Here is a 15,532-nt window from a genome sequence, read left to right as displayed (position 1 = left end):
CCCCCCAGTACGGCGCGGGTTAATATTCTTGAAAACAGGACGAGCCCGCCTTGCAGATGCACTTTAAAAAAAAAAGCTAAAATGTCGATCAACATTTCTGCGTAATAGCCGGCTCGAATTGCCAATAGAGCATCTAATACAATAATCGACTGATCTTGTGGTGATGACGCTGCGAATAATCGCGAGAGAACCGGAATGCGCTCTGTCCATCTCGAATAAAAAATATCTAAATACAAAACACTCACTCCTGTATTCCAAACAATATTGTAGAAAAACAAATATCACAACTGACCAGATCCCGTGGCCGCATCACTGCCGGCAATCGTGTCACGTGACCACAGCGCAGTGCCGCCTCAGGCAGCCGCTCATATCAGGTGACCAGATCATACAGTGGCGCCCCTAGCGGCCGTCCGTGGAAGCAGTTACCGTCGAGGTCGGGCGTGTCGTGGACCAGCGAGTCTACCTCCTCACGGGACATGCGTGCTCCGCCACCCTGAGAGATCCTCACCGCCTCCGCCTGTCGGGGACGGGGGTCAGGTCAGGTCATTGCTGCTCCATCCTCAGATAGTCCGGGTCAGGGATGGGGTCAGGGTAACCCTTTGGGGTCAGGGGTCAGGAAACGATGAAAAATGTTCCACCGCAGCTGCGGCGAGTTATTTGTGGAGGACCCGACGCTACAAAGCGCTACGCGTATCGCAGCATTGGGTTTCCATGGAAATATCAACAAAGTCGGACGCTCATAATGCTCTGGCGTCCGTGTTCGATGTTTTCATGGAAACCCAATTCAGCGATACGTTTAGCGCACTGTAGCGTCGTGTCATGAAACAGGGCCCTCCGTGATCGAACTGATAAATGATACAACTCTGAGCTAAAAAATGTGCTACATCGTGCTGAACTGAAGTGACTATTCCCTTCTGTCCCTCCTTTCCTAATTCCTACCCCAGCACGTCCCCGGATTTCCGCCTCACCCGCAGCCAGCTGACGGCCCTGGCAGGTCGGCTGTCCTCCACCGTCTCCGCTCCCTCCGACACCTTCCTTAGCACCTCCACCAGATCCGGGGCACCGTAAAACTCCATACAGTCGGTCACCGCCACCAGCCGCGCCGAATCACCGGCCACCTCCACACCAAACCCGTTCGCCTCTAGACGGACGTCCGCGACACGACTGCCATCTCGCGGCAGCGCGCAGAGTGTGGAGTGCGCGGCGGCGCCGAGCGCGGCGCTAGTGAGCGGTAGTGGAGGGGAGAGAGGTCGGCAGGGGAAATGGAAGGTGGACAGCAGGCGGGAGAGGGTGGCCATCTCCGAGAGGCGCAGAGGGTTCACCAGCACCAGCTGGGAGGAGCGGTACACCACCCAGGCGTGGTGCGACTCCACCGGCCCGATGACCCGGAGATCGCCCGTGGCCGCACACCTGGAATGAAGGCAGCTGCGTCAGACTTCGTAGTTCACAAAATCATCTTCAGATACATCTTGTGATAGTTTCCATGGACACATTTCACCGTAACCTACCTAGAGGTCCTCGAAGATACTAAACATTTTACAGATTCCCATTCGCATGCCACTCACCCGTCCGGCCTCTCTCCCGCCTCCAGCCGACGGATTTGCTCCTCCATGCCGCGCACTGACATGGTTTTTGAGCGCCTCCTGGGCCGACTGGCCCTGGCCTCAGGGGTAAGAGGCGCTACCATCCGCCGTAGCGCCGTGTCCACTCGACAGAAGTCAGTGATGGTTCGCTGAGGGGTGCAGATCATCTCTGCCAGCTTTGCCTTCCTGGGGACGGTAGAGAAGAAGCGTTGAACAATCCAGCTTCCATTGAACCTTTGCACACAAATAAAAGACCGAAGCTTAGCGAAACACGTTGCATGCGAAAAAAAAACTACTTGAACATTTAACCAGAGCCAGTCAGCTAAACAAAGGACACTCCCTCAGACGAGACACACCTTAGCCGATCATAACCTATTTACATGGCCCTACGAGAACAGCACACACGTCGCCTACCCTCCCCTCCATGACCCGTTCCTCACCTGACGTCCTCCTTGTACCGCTTCTCGTCTTCTCGCGCCATGTCCTCGAACTGCCGTCTGACGGAGGGAAGGGCAGCCTTCCAGCCGTCCGCCAGGGCCGCGCTTAGCTTACCGATGTCTATCGTCGGGTCCAGCGACAGGTCTGAGAAGGGGAGGGCGAAGTTGGAACGAAGTACGAAAATAAATCACTGATTAGCATGCCTTTTGGTCTTTGTTGATGGTTATTCGAGGTGATCGCATTAAACTCGAGACACATTATTTTTAGACCGTAAACATCTCATTCTCGAACTAATCCATCGAATTCAAAATAAATCCCTCGCATGCACCCGTCAGTCACATGCACCCGCTGTCTCTGCACTCTGCAGCGTTTGGCGAGCTCACATTTGCGCCTCATGTCCTTGCAGTAGTAGTGGAAGGCGGTGCCGGCTCGACGGACCACCTGTGAGGCCACTGGTTCGTATTCTGGCTCCCCGGGCGCGGCCGGACGAGGGCGCTTCGCCGGCGGCGACTTCGGGGCGGCAGCGGCAGGCTTATCAGCGACTGCGCCGCCACCTGCCGCCGGGGTGGCGTCAGGGCCAGTTCGACCGTTTGTGCCGCCCACAGTCGCGGCGGAGGTAGAGTTAGGCGGACCGTTGGCGGTGAACGGTGGTCGACCGACGGAGCTGAAGGCCTCGCGAATGGACGGCTGGATCTTGGGCCGCTTGGAGGCTGGCTCTCCGTGTGCTGTTATCAGCTTTGTCGGCTGAGGGCAGGGGAAGAGAAGCAATAAGTTTGACGCAACAACGAGCTAGGGCATGCAAAGATAGACTTCACCCGAACTATAGGAACTCGTAGATGTGATCAAGAAGTTAAGAACATTTAGAGCACGCCATATAAATAAATGAGAAAGGTTAAAAAAAAACTGGGCCGTCAGAGTGGATGTGATGGTGCCATTCGCGCGAGCCATTGAACGTAATAACTAAAATTCACATCACTCTGCACTCTGCAGGCGTCCCATTACGCAACTCACCTCTATAACATCTCCCTGCGAGTCGAGAAGCCGGCCGGTGGCCCAGGCGTCCGGGCGGGCCCCGATATACCTCATCGGCCCGAAACTCTCCTCTGCAGATCCCTCCTCTTCATCAGCCGGAGGCGGACCCGTGTCCCCATCGCCACCGTCCACTCCGAGAAAATTGTCACCAAACAGGCTCTCCGACGAGCCCTCCCACTCGATGTCACCCAGCTCCGGCACACCGTCTCCCTCCGTCACGGGTCTACTGGGCTGTGACACGGCCGTCACGGGGTGTGACTCTGCCGTCACGGGGGTCGTCACGGTCTCCACAGGTACCGTCACAGGATGTGTTACAGTTGCAGCTACGGGTTCTGTGACGTTCGTCACATCTCTTAGAGGATTCACGGCGTCTTTCACAGTGATTGTCCGGTCATTGCTGACGGGTTTATCCGCGTGTGCCTGCGCCTCGGCCTCTCGGCACTGAGTTTCACCAAGGCTTTCCTCAACGGTAGTCGGCGGTGGGATCGATTCAGCCTCGGTGAGCTGAGGTGCGGCCACTGACGTGTTTCCTGGCGCCGGCCCCGGAACCATCGCCGTGCCAGTTTTCGCCTCTTGCGTCGCCGTGATGAGAGGCCGGTCGGAGGAGTTTGCAGACGGGTCCGCTGTAGGTTCGGAAACCTCCTGATGACGGTAAAACTCCGCCAGACCGGACTCTAAGAGAGTCAACAGCTTCTCCTGTGAAAAGGGACAGCATCTAACTGTGATGTCGAGATGAGAGCTGGCGCACGACGATTATTTTTGAACTGAATATTTTTCTGAAGACAAATAAATAGGTAAGTTCCAAGTACCTTACAATCATGACCGAACACCGCTGCTTCGTGATCATACATGAACATGACTTATGAAGTCAGGAAGTACTTCAGTTTATGCGTACTATTTTCATAAAAACACGTTTTCATCCATGTCCCGCCGGAAATATCTCCGATTCCCTGTCGCTACCTCACAGAGGAGCAGCAGCCGCGTCTTGTTGGGCTCCAGGTTGACATCCAGCTGGTCGGGCGGCACGGTGATCAGCACCACGGACACCGGCGTCCTGGTCGGACTCAGGCCGTGGAACGACGAAAACTGGTCCCGCAGCAGCTGGACAGTAGAAGGGAAGAACAATCGGGAAATCGTGAGTATTGCGAGACCCGGTAAAACATTGCATTACTCGAAATAAAGACAGTCATGGCACACTTAATGCAGAGATGATGAGAAAAGATAATGACGACTGACGAGTGACAATGAAGCCTAGATCCTACCAAAGTTCACAATTTCACAAGCAGCGACAGATCCGCTGTGAATTTACATGTAATGGCCGCCCCACACCGGACCTCGCATGCGGGTTGCGAGTTTGCGGGTTTTGAGTTTGCGGGCATAATACTAATTCATAGAGTGATTAGACCGTTCCCTTATGGTAACTTCATGAATGCAGTGAAGCCGGTACATCTTCAAAAAATTACATATTAGTCGCAAAACCAGCGCAACGAACCTAAATTCGACTTCAACGAAAAACCCGCAAACCTCGCAGAACTCGCAGACCTCGCAGCGAGGAAAATCGAAAGTTGACTCAAAATCAGCTTTTGGAATGCGATGCAAGGTGGCTCGCAAGGTAAAAACATGCAGACTCGCTTGTTCGATGGTAGTGTGGGTCACTCAGCTTAACTTGCATTATTTGATTTTGAGGAAACCCGAAAACCCAAAAACTCGCAACCCGCATGCAAGGTCCGGTGTGGGGCGGCCTTAACAGTAGCTAGTCCCACCTTTTCCACCCTCTTGAAGGTGACGACCCGGCCGTTGACGATGACGAAGCACTGGTCCCCAGTGGATCTCCCGGCGATTTTAGGAGAGGTGTCCGGTGACGGGAGGAGAGCCTCCACCGATATCTGCAGACAGGTTCAGGACATAAGCGATACCGGTCAATAATGAGACGCACATCAACTTCTCATAGTACAGTTTCATAGTATCAACCTCTCATAAGCAGTGATAGTACTTTCCGTAATGCCGCACAGCGATATGTAGCGACTGATTTAGGATCAGAAGACGGGGAAAATGTCAGCTGTCTGGAACGCACCGTTTCATCTTTGAGCGACAGGGGCCGCAGCTGGCGGGCTGCCTCTGACTTCAGCACCTGGAGGGCCGCAGACCGGTTCGAGTCGCACGGCGCCTGAGGATGAATGGGCGCGTTAGTCATCATGGACAGCTAAGCGTTTTAGATCGTCAATAAACTACGTGGCCGGACCTGAGGGTGTGGACAATGACACGGGTCAATCACGATAATGTAGTGCTATCTTTGAATAAATGCCGTTCGAACACTTCATTTGAGTGGGTTTCGAGTTAGAACTAAAGACAAACAAAGCTTGCCCTGCATGGCCCAACCGGGATAGTCATAAAATGCCTTAAAGTTCACGAGACCGCATACGTGGAAAAGGTTCAAGTTTAGCAAAACGGATAGCGCTTAGCTCCTGATCAATTAAGTGATTGAACGCATCACTGCAGGCACAACCGCTCGAAATTCAACATACTCAGCCAGCTCAGTCTGCCATGTCACCCTTTCCTAGCGTTTCTTCGTGAGCCCTGTTGCCCCCGCCACAGCGCCACCCACCTTATTAATCAGCTGACAGCCGTTATGGTGCAGCGCCAGTCTCAGGGCCGGGCGGCTGACGGCGATGGCCGAGAGGAGGGCTTCCACAGCGCGCAGGTCCTCCTTCCGCTTCCTGGCGCTGCCGTACAGCTGGCGCCGCACCGGCTGACGGCTGAACAGCGACGACGCCGTCACCGTGGTGCCTGTGGCGCAGGGACGTGTCAGTGACTCGTGGCTCGTGATCCTGCGGGCTGGGCGTTCAGGGTTGGTGGATTGAGACAGGATAGTCGTTCGCGCATTTATCGCTGAGATAGTGGATGGAAAACGAAAAATACTGAGAACTGAGTTCATCAAAACAAATACAGAATATAGAGCAATAGAATGGTGACGAACTGGTAAATGAGCAATGCCGATGGTCAGACGGCTTATTTACAATCCCTTGCTTCTCGCACATTACATATCCATCATTGAAATGAAAAACCTGATGAAATGAAACCAACCTGATGAAAATGAAAGGTTAACCACTATCCCCCGGTCTCGGGACTCTTCCTAGCCCATCCATTCCGTCTCCCCACCTCCCTGGGTCCTTGTCCTCACCCTGTGCGCGCGCCACCGGCCTCTGCGCCGTGATCGCACCGCTGGCGTCCAGCGTCACCAGTCGGCCGGCCTGTTCAGACGCCGTGCGAGTGGCCACTGTCACCTGACAGCAGGCGCACACCGCCGACAGCGCCTCGCCGCGGAACCCGAACGAACCCAGCGAGCCTGACAGAGAGGAATTGTGGCATTAATTCGTGCAAAAGCATTGGGTACGACTGGTTCCGGCGCTTGTGATTGCTTTGATTTAGTTTACTTTCAAGGCTCTTGTTGAAAACGTAGATATGTACAAAATCGTACATTCACTGGTTACAATTTATTAGATGACTGGATAGTGCACTGGCAGTTGTGCAATGCGCATCTTACCCATGTCATTTAGGTCCTGTATTTTCGATGTGTAATGGGCCTGGGCCATCACAGCCGTGTCCTCGGGTGTCAGGCCACTGCCGTTGTCTCGTACCTCAATCTTTTCCAATCCATAATCGTCCTGAAAGACGTTTTACATCAGTAACAGTAAAACAAAATAAACATTTTTTTGGTATCACAAGAGATGAGAGTATTACGGGAAAAGCTAAAATCCAGCTAATAATCCGCTTTTTACGGTCCGCAGCTGTTCCATAATTCAGCATCTACCACGCTCATTGCGAACAAAGTGGCACCAATCGATTCAGCATGTCATTCCAATTATCAAAATGAAGGCGGCAGGCACACGTAGCCTAGTGATAGCGACCCTTCAAAATCTAACAAACAGCATTACCTGTGTGGATCATCCATTATCCAATAACTCACCACCCACCGAGCCGCTGTCTGGGACCGCGAGCGGCCAACAAACCCTCGCACTTAAAGGGAAAGTGGAACGGACCCCCTCGTTTTTTTCGCGAATAACTCGCACAAGAAGGGGTGGATCGCGACGAAAGTTTCAGTCCCCTCGAGTTCATCAATTCTTCTCCTACCCTGAACATGTCATGATCCTGACCAAAATGAACTTTGACCTGTCATGTGATCCGTTTCTCGAGAAGTAAGGCCGTAATAGCGATTCAGCGTATGTTATCACACATTATCCATGCCTTCCCAGTTTTTTTTTGTGTGGTTGTAAATGCACCAACATATGAGTTATGTTTTTATTCATTATGTTGGGTGTCATGGTCATGTGAAGCCTCAGGCAAAGATCATTGCCTTAGACGACCTTGGTTAATTTTTTCAAGTTTTAGATGTTTCCAATGTGTTTTTTTGAGCTGATTTCGAATTCAACATCCATTTGAACATTTGAGAAGTATTTTTGGTGCCTACGTAACATGTTACGAAGCCACCAGTGGTGTTTGACACCAGGTTTATGACGCAAGAGGCCTACTCCTGGTTCGCCTGAGTTCTGACCCTACCTACCCCAAATGCAATCATTGTTGATCAAAACTAACATGAAATTCGTAATCAGGACCCCAAATTCCCCATAACGCCTCACTTACCGATGTTTCAGCAGGTCCCGATTTTCCCGACTTTTGAGTTATTATTTGACCTGAGCCCTAAAGGTAAACCAATGACCTAGGCCTTAACCCTCGCCGGCACAGGCCATTTTGAGTCCTTCGACGGCACAAGGGGGGGGGGGGGGTTGGTACGACCCCCCCTCGCGTTTGGCCCCTGATCGAGCTAGAGCTTCGCGGAAAAAAACGAGCGTGTTGCCCGTCACGAGAGGAAGCCGATGATACCCAATTTTAAGGTCCTAGGTCATCGGGTGACCTTTCAGGTCAGATCAATGACCCGAAAACCGGGAAAATCGGGACCTGTTAGAAAGTCGTAAAGTGTGGCTGCTATGTGGTTTTCCGGGGTGCTGATCACGAATATCGTGTTAGTTTTGATCAGAGATGATGTCTTGAAGCATTTAGACAAGGTCGGGTCAGGTCAGGTCAGGTCAACCGGTAGGGGTTGTGACGGGTATTCGTAATACGTGTCACCCGCCTCTGACAGCTTCGTAACATGTTACGAAGGCACCAAAACTACTTCGTAAATGTTCAAATGGTTGCTAAATTCGAATTCAGCTCCAAAAACTAGCCTAGAAACATGTAAAACTCGAAAAAGTGAACCGAGGTCACCCGAGGTCACAAAAGGTCAATGACCTGACCTGACCTTCAGGTGACCTTGACACCCACCCTAATGCATGGGAGCAACATCAAATCACATGTTTGAACGTTTGAAACCACGAAAAGCTTGCAAACGCGCGGCTAATGCGAGCCGACATGCGCCGAACCGCGATTTCGGCCAAACATGGTCACAGAAAAGAGGTCACAGGTCAAAGGTCATTGGGGTCAGGGTCATGAAATTTTCAGGGTAGGTGTAAAATTGATCAATGCGAGGATACTGAAAGTTTCGTCGCGATCGGCCGCTTTTTACGCGAGTTATTCGCGAAAAACCTCAGGGGGGGGGGTTGCATCAACCCCCCCCCCCTGTGCCGGCGAGGGTTAAAAAATCGGCATCCACTTTCTCTCGTCACAGGCAGCATGCTCTTTTTTCCACAACGCTATAGCTCGATCAGGGCACAGAACGACTGTGAGGGGTCCAACGGAGCCACCCCCCGGCCTCCACCCCCGCTCATATGTAAGACGCTGCAAACAGGTCAATACGGGCGAGACTGAGAGTTAAACCGAGACAGTGGGGTGCAGACTAAATGCAGACAGCAGCCACAAAGTGAGTCCACAGAGACACTGCAGCCTGTCTCGGTGGGTTTAGCAGCCCAACGCCCTGATGAATTCAGTTTGAGGTACCTGATGTCTTGGCTGTTTTTGTTGGTGTGCATCTCAGTCTTCACTGTTCAAAATGGGGATAGGAGATTGGAGAAACAGGTGACTGATAAATAGGTACATTTTGAAGGAAATGCAGAACCAGTTACCTTAAGCTTTTTTTTAGGAATGGGGCTCAGCTTTGCCTAACCCGCGCCGGGCCGGGGGGGGGGGGGTGTGTGTTTGAACACCCCCCCCCCCCTTGCGGTTTTTCGCAGCCGTTTTTGGCACACCTGTTCGTGCATCTTTTCCGCACATGTTGTGAAAATTTCAGACCCAGGTCACCTTAGGTCAGGTCACCAGATCACGCCAAGTGACCTCACCTCAGAAAAAAATAAGAATGCTCGTCATAGCTACACCGACTGAACGATTGCCTTGAAACTTATAAAATGTATATCTCGGAATTTTGATATCGGTGACCTAAGGTCAGGTCAATTTTGCTGCCTCTCCATTATAAGTCAATGGGAGAAAATTGAAAAGCGTCTGTTTTGCACGAACGCTATTCTAGACACTCTCAAACATCGAGATGTAGGTAAAATAGACACACTGAACCAGAAAATGGCAATTGTGACCCCTCGTTATGTCCCCGAGGTCATCTCAGGTCACGAAAAACAGTTTTTTCGATTATAACTTCTGATAGAGGCGTGATAGAGCGCTGAAAACGCCTTAGATGTGTTCGGCTCGACGTTACGGATCGACTGATATGCAACATGACCTTTTCCGGTCAGGTCATGACCTTGACCTGAGGTCAAATTTTCAAGTTGACCTTTCAAGGTCAAATTATAGTTCATTCCACGCGTCTCGACAAGAGGAACACGATGCTGGCAAAAGTAATGTCATAGCTCTTTTGAGTCAAAAGTTATTGCCGAAAAAACGTTTTTCGTAAAAACGGCTATTTTGGGAGTTTTTGCCCTCTGGAGGCTAAACCGTTGACCTGAGGTCAAATCTGAGACCATTACTCAGAAAGGTCTGTAAAAGGGCTATCGAATGCGCTTTTTTGCGGCGCTGTAGCTCTATCGGTTCCCGAGATAACCGTTGGCAGTTTCCAAAATGTTGAAATAGTCAACATTTTACCTTTGCTGACCTCTGGTGACCTGACCTTTGACCTGACCCAAAAAATGACCCAAGTGTTTTCGTCCTTAATTTTGACGTTCTTTCGATTGCCACTTACCGCGTGTCGCTACGTGGCCCAGGAGCCGAGTTAGAAGGGGGGGGGGTGTTCAGACACCCCCCGCGGCCCGGCGCGGAATCTCAGAGCACCGGCCCGGCGCGGGCTAAAATATCAGTCCTGTGTGTAATCACTCCTTACCAAACGAACATCAACAGATGAGGCACCTGCATCCAGAGCATTTTCGACGAGTTCCTTCACCACGCTGAACACAGACGTCACAACTTGCCCTATAGACAAGCTGTGTGAGGTTTTAGCTGACAGCTGATGTATTGAGGCCATCCTGAGAACAAATAGTGGTCTTGGTCATAATGCAATCACAGTCCACACATGATACAACAGCATCTTCAAATAGCACTTAGCAGGAGCAACACAAAATAAAAAAACAAATCAGACAGAGACAAGCTGTTGAAATAGAATAACCTTTTTTTCAATAGCTAACCATTTATCTTCTGTCTCAGCTTTCTGCTTGAGTAGTAGGTAATACCCTACATTCAAGCATTCAAAACAGCATGGACCTCAGCTTGAGCTCAAGTATCGCTAACATTTACCTATCTAACGCAACTGAAGCAGTACCTTTTTGTTTTAGGAATACAGATCAGACTCAATTTAGATTTATATTTTATAGGTTTTGGATCTATTTCAGTTGATACCCTTCGGCTTCGCTCAGGCAGATATTAGACTCTACTGTCATGTAGCATGCTGTCACACATCTGTAAGAATCTTGCACATTAGGAAGCCTGTTTTTACAGCAAAAATACCCAGTGCCACCCCCACTTGAGTCGTGGCGAGGGTGAGGGTATTCACTGCATCCCATCCAAAATACAGGCATAGGCGGCGGAACGGGGAGGGCACCGGGGCACCGTGGCGTGCCCTCCTTTGATTTTGGCATTTTAACATTAGCCCTATGGGCGTTGCATGGATAGAATTTGAATGGGACCAGAAGTTACTGTTGAAGTCGGCAGTGTCCCCCTTAATTCAAATTGAAGGTGTTCCGCCGCTACTGACTACAGGTCGCCTGGGCCCTGGGCCCACGGTATATCAATATAGAGAACTCCTGGGCCCTTATTTTGAGACCAATAAATAGTACAGTACCCTACCTCATTACAATAATTTTTTCCAATTTAACCAAGGCCATATATAGGCAATTTGGGCAATTTAACCAATTTAATTACCCGCCTTTTGCTCTGACATAGGAATGGCTCCGTGAATTGAAACAACAATGCGTAACCGGACAAATCTTCGTATGGCAATTCTTCGTCGCGCAATTCCTCGTCCGCATTTCTTCGTCCGCAAATCTTCGTCGGCGCATTTATTCGTGTCGCATAACTTCGTCTCGCATTTCTTCGTAAGTGCAAATATTCGTAGCGCATTTTTTCGTATCCGCATTTCTTCGTACGCGCATTTCTTCGTCAAGCATTTTTTCGTCCACGCATTTCTTCGTCTATGCAAATCTTCGTCCGCATTTTTTCGTCCACGCAAATCTTCGTCTGCGCATATCTTCGTCCGCAAATCTTCGTCTCCGCAAATCTTCGTCCGCATTTTTTCGTCCACGCATTTCTTCGTCTACGCAAATCTTCGTCCGCATTTCTTCGTCCACGCAAATCTTCGTCCCGGCAAATCTTCGTCCGCAAATCTTCGTCCGCAAAACTTCGTCCGCAAATCTTCGTCCGCAAATCTTCGTCCGCATTTTTCGTCCACACATTTCTTCGTCCACGCAAATCTTCGTCCGCAAATCTTTGTCTGCGCATATTTTCGTCCGCAAACCTTTGTCTCCGCTATCTTCGTCTCCGCAAACATTCGTCCACAAATGTGGTTCAATAAAACCATGAAGAAATATCAGACCATCAAGTGATTGACGAATTTAATGCATGGAATGGATGATCGAAACTTTTGATGTCAGGTAGATGAGGCCTGTCAGGTGAAGCTATTGTATTTGGGAGCCGAGAATTGAAACATTCCATATCATTTGTGTCCCGGACATTCTTTTTTTGCGGTCGATGAATGACAATATAATCTCTTGTACCCTCGCCGGCATAGGCGGCGGAACGGGGAGGGCACCGGCCACCGGGGCACCGTTCCCCTCTTTAATTTTGGCCTTTTAACAGTAGCCCTATGGGCGTTGCATGGAAAGAATGGGACTAAAAGTCGGCAGTGCCGTGCCCCCCCCCCCCCTAATTGAAGGTGTTCCGCCGCTACTGCTCGCCGGACCTATTTGTTTTCTACATACACGTCGGCCGAGGGGGGGGCGGGTACGACCCCCCCCCATCGCCGTTTCGCCACTGGTGGAGCTAGCGCGTCGCGGAAAAAACGAGCGTGTGCGCCGTTACGAGACGCAGAGATTAATACCCGATTTTAAGGCCTTCTAGGTCAGGGGTCGGCTTACAGCCCGCGGGCCGGATCCGGCCAGGAGGGTGACGGTTGGATCCGGCCCGCGACCATCTGACGTCCGGCCCGCACAAGTTTTGTCTAGAAGTAGAATTAGACAAAAAACACCCGCAAATGGTGTTTATAAACTCATGAAGTGTGCGAAGGAAGAACTATTGTGCCAAAGCACATTTAAGTCACTTTTATATCGGAGTCGATTTCTGAAGGAACCGCGGGCCGGAACACGACGTAAGTCGATATCAGCCGCGGGCAGGACGTCAGATGGTCGCGGGCCGGATCCAACCGTCACCCTCCTGGCCGGATCCGGTCCGCGGGCCGTAAGCCGACCCCTGACCTAGAAGGCCTTAAAATCGGGTATTAATCTCTGCGTCTCGTAACGGCGCACACGCTCGTTTTTTCCGCGACGCGCTAGCTCCACCAGTGGCGAAACGGCGATGGGGGGGGGTCGTACCCGCCCCCCCCTCGGCCGACGTGTATGTAGAAAACAAATAGGTCCGGCGAGCAGTAGCGGCGGAACACCTTCAATTAGGGGGGGGGGGCACAGCACTGCCGACTTTTAGTCCCATTCTTTCCATGCAACGCCCATAGGGCTACTGTTAAAAGGCCAAAATTAAAGAGGGGAACGGTGCCCCGGACCCGGTGCCCTCGCCGTTCCGCCGCCTATGCCGGCGAGGGTACAATCGCGATTATATTGTCATTCATCGACCGCGAAAAAAGAATGTCCGGGACACAAATGATATGGAATGTTTCGATTCTCGGCTCCCAAATACAATAGCTTCACCTGACAGACCTCATCTACCTGACTTCAAAAGTTTCGATCATCCATTCCATGCATTAAATTCGTCAATCACTTGATGGTCTGATATTTCTTCATGGTTTTATTGAACCACATTTGTGGACGAATGTTTGCGGAGACGAAGATAGCGGAGACAAAGGTTTGCGGACGAAAATATGCGCAGACAAAGATTTGCGGAAGAAGATTTGCGTGGACGAAGAAATGCGTGGACGAAAAATGCGGACGAAGATTTGCGGACGAAGATTTGCGGACGAAGTTTTGCGGACGAAGATTTGCGTGGACGAAGAAATGCGGACGAAGATTTGCGTAGACGAAGAAATGCGTGGACGAAAAAATGCGGACGAAGATTTGCGGACGAAGATTTGCGGGGACGAAGATTTGCGGACGAAGATATGCGCAGACGAAGATTTGCGTGGACGAAGAAATGCGGACGAAGATTTGCGTAGACGAAGAAATGCGTGGACGAAAAAATGCTTGACGAAGAAATGCGCGTACGAAGAAATGCGGATACGAAAAAATGCGCTACGAATATTTGCGCTTACGAAGAAATGCGAGACGAAGTTATGCGACACGAATAAATGCGCCGACGAAGATTTGCGGACGAAGAAATGCGGACGAAGAATTGCGCGACGAAGAAATGCCATACGAAGATTTGTCCTGGAATCCAACAGCATATTTACGTCTGGACAACGAGTTGCGTTGGAGAGGCCGGAAATAGTGGCGATCTCAGGACCGCAAGAATGGACCGTCATTGGAATGATTCTTTTTTAAACCGCGCACTGTTTTCGGCGGGAATTTAATAGTTACTACAAAATATTTTGTAATTACGTTTCCACCAAGAATGAATGCCATCAGCGCTAAATTTTTACTACTTTTGCATTTTGTCAAGAAGCATATAGTGCTGTTATATTGCAGTTTTAGCGCGATTGTTACAAAATATGAAGCGAATAAGCGCCAGTGTAATTCATATACCTACACTGTGTAATTCATCAGTGTCAGAAGTTAACTTGTGGGGAAGATATGATAATTGCTCTTGTCCATCCACTAGAAGTTATTAAATATTTTGCTTTGTGTATTCCAAAAGGAGAGGGAACTATTTTATTTGTGCCTTCATGTCTGAATTGAAGGTAGATCATTAAATTTTCAAGGCAGTTTACAAACAAGCATTTGGTCTTTCTCGTACATAAGCAGTGGCTAAGAAGAAAAGGTTGATCAATCCTGAAGTTCAGTCATCGTACCTCAACTTGGCAGCAAGATCCCCAAGAACAGAGGATATATTGTATACCTGTCCTGTAAATCAAAGCATTTTTGTGCCTGCAAAGGCTTAAGTTCTTTGTGGTGTGTTCGGAGTGAGGCTATATGGCCGTTTTTGTTGTATGTTTATGTGGATATTGAATATAACTGTGACCCTGTGCTTGTTTGTATACTTACTTTGGTCAAACAGGGAACAGCACATTCACATAACATACTCACCTAGCACCTAACTCATAACTGTACCCTGCAGGATCTGTACTTGTTCATGTCTCGAGCATTAATAAAGCACTAAAGTAGCTTAGTAATCATTTCCCACATTTTCTGAGCATCTAACATGACATACAGCAGTGCAGAGCAGCTTCAGAGAAGAAGCACTTTAAATGCACAGACTCACCAGCCACCCAATGAGCCAGTTCCTCAGTTGACTGTTTCCCTGGATGCAGCTTGGCAAGGTGAGCTAACTATTGGCAAGTTGAAGGTTAGCAGGTAAGATTGAGTTAGGGTGAGTACCTACCTATAACTGGGTGCTACTGCTATGCAGGTCTTGGGTAGGTTGCAAATATGTGTGATGATTGAGGTTAGGTCAGCTGTCGGATTATTCAGGTATGCTCATTGCTCAGGTCACATTTTTATGGACACTTGGCAAATTAAAAAACTAACATAACCTAATCTAAGCTCAATCTTGATCTAAGCTAACCCGACTAAACCTACACAACTGCTGACTATAGGAACTAAGCACCTACCTACTTGTGCCTACATCTCATACCATGTCAAAGTAGAGTTCCTTGGTGGAAGATTACCCTCAGTACTTTTTATCCCAGCCCTGTGAAGAAAACTAATACTTCTAAGCTCGAGTCACTGCTGGCCATCCACAGGAAGAAACGCTGAGACTGAGAGCTTTGCCATTGTATATTGGACCAACAA

The 15,532-nt window shown here is 49.9% G+C and overlaps 1 protein-coding gene across 1 annotated transcript; it reads right to left on the bottom strand.

The window, feature by feature from the left end:
• Window positions 1-364: 364 nt before the first annotated feature.
• On the bottom strand, window positions 365-11,500 carry LOC122392812. Its single transcript, XM_043388103.1, has 14 exons — window positions 11,350-11,500; window positions 10,312-10,453; window positions 6,598-6,718; window positions 6,235-6,399; window positions 5,659-5,840; window positions 5,128-5,220; window positions 4,817-4,939; window positions 4,014-4,154; window positions 3,033-3,749; window positions 2,405-2,765; window positions 2,024-2,165; window positions 1,566-1,769; window positions 969-1,410; window positions 365-517 (listed from the first exon to the last, which is right to left on the bottom strand). Exons 2-14 carry the CDS (start codon window positions 10,450-10,452, stop codon window positions 371-373), a joined length of 2,979 nt encoding a protein of 992 aa, XP_043244038.1. The 5' UTR covers window position 10,453; window positions 11,350-11,500; the 3' UTR covers window positions 365-370.
• Between the last annotated feature and the right edge of the window lie 4,032 nt (window positions 11,501-15,532).

Source organism: Amphibalanus amphitrite, unplaced genomic scaffold (assembly GCF_019059575.1).
Source record: "Amphibalanus amphitrite isolate SeventyFive unplaced genomic scaffold, NRLGWU_Aamphi_draft 000502F_arrow, whole genome shotgun sequence".
In the NCBI taxonomy this organism is placed as follows: Eukaryota; Metazoa; Arthropoda; class Thecostraca; order Balanomorpha; family Balanidae; genus Amphibalanus; species Amphibalanus amphitrite.
Note: the sequence above shows the minus strand (reverse complement) of the source record. Positions and strands in the feature narration are given on the sequence as shown.

Bases quoted from the DNA above. Each gene is read 5' to 3' on its own strand.
- LOC122392812 (XM_043388103.1), bottom strand. From the start codon at position 10,452: ATGGCCTCAATACATCAGCTGTCAGCTAAAACCTCACACAGCTTGTCT. The intron at 5,221-5,658 runs GTGGGTGGCGCT...ATTCATCCTCAG, and splicing joins GCTGTCAGCTGATTAATAAG to GCGCCGTGCGACTCGAACCG. The intron at 2,766-3,032 runs GTGAGTTGCGTA...CCCTGCCCTCAG, and splicing joins CGCAGGGAGATGTTATAGAG to CCGACAAAGCTGATAACAGC.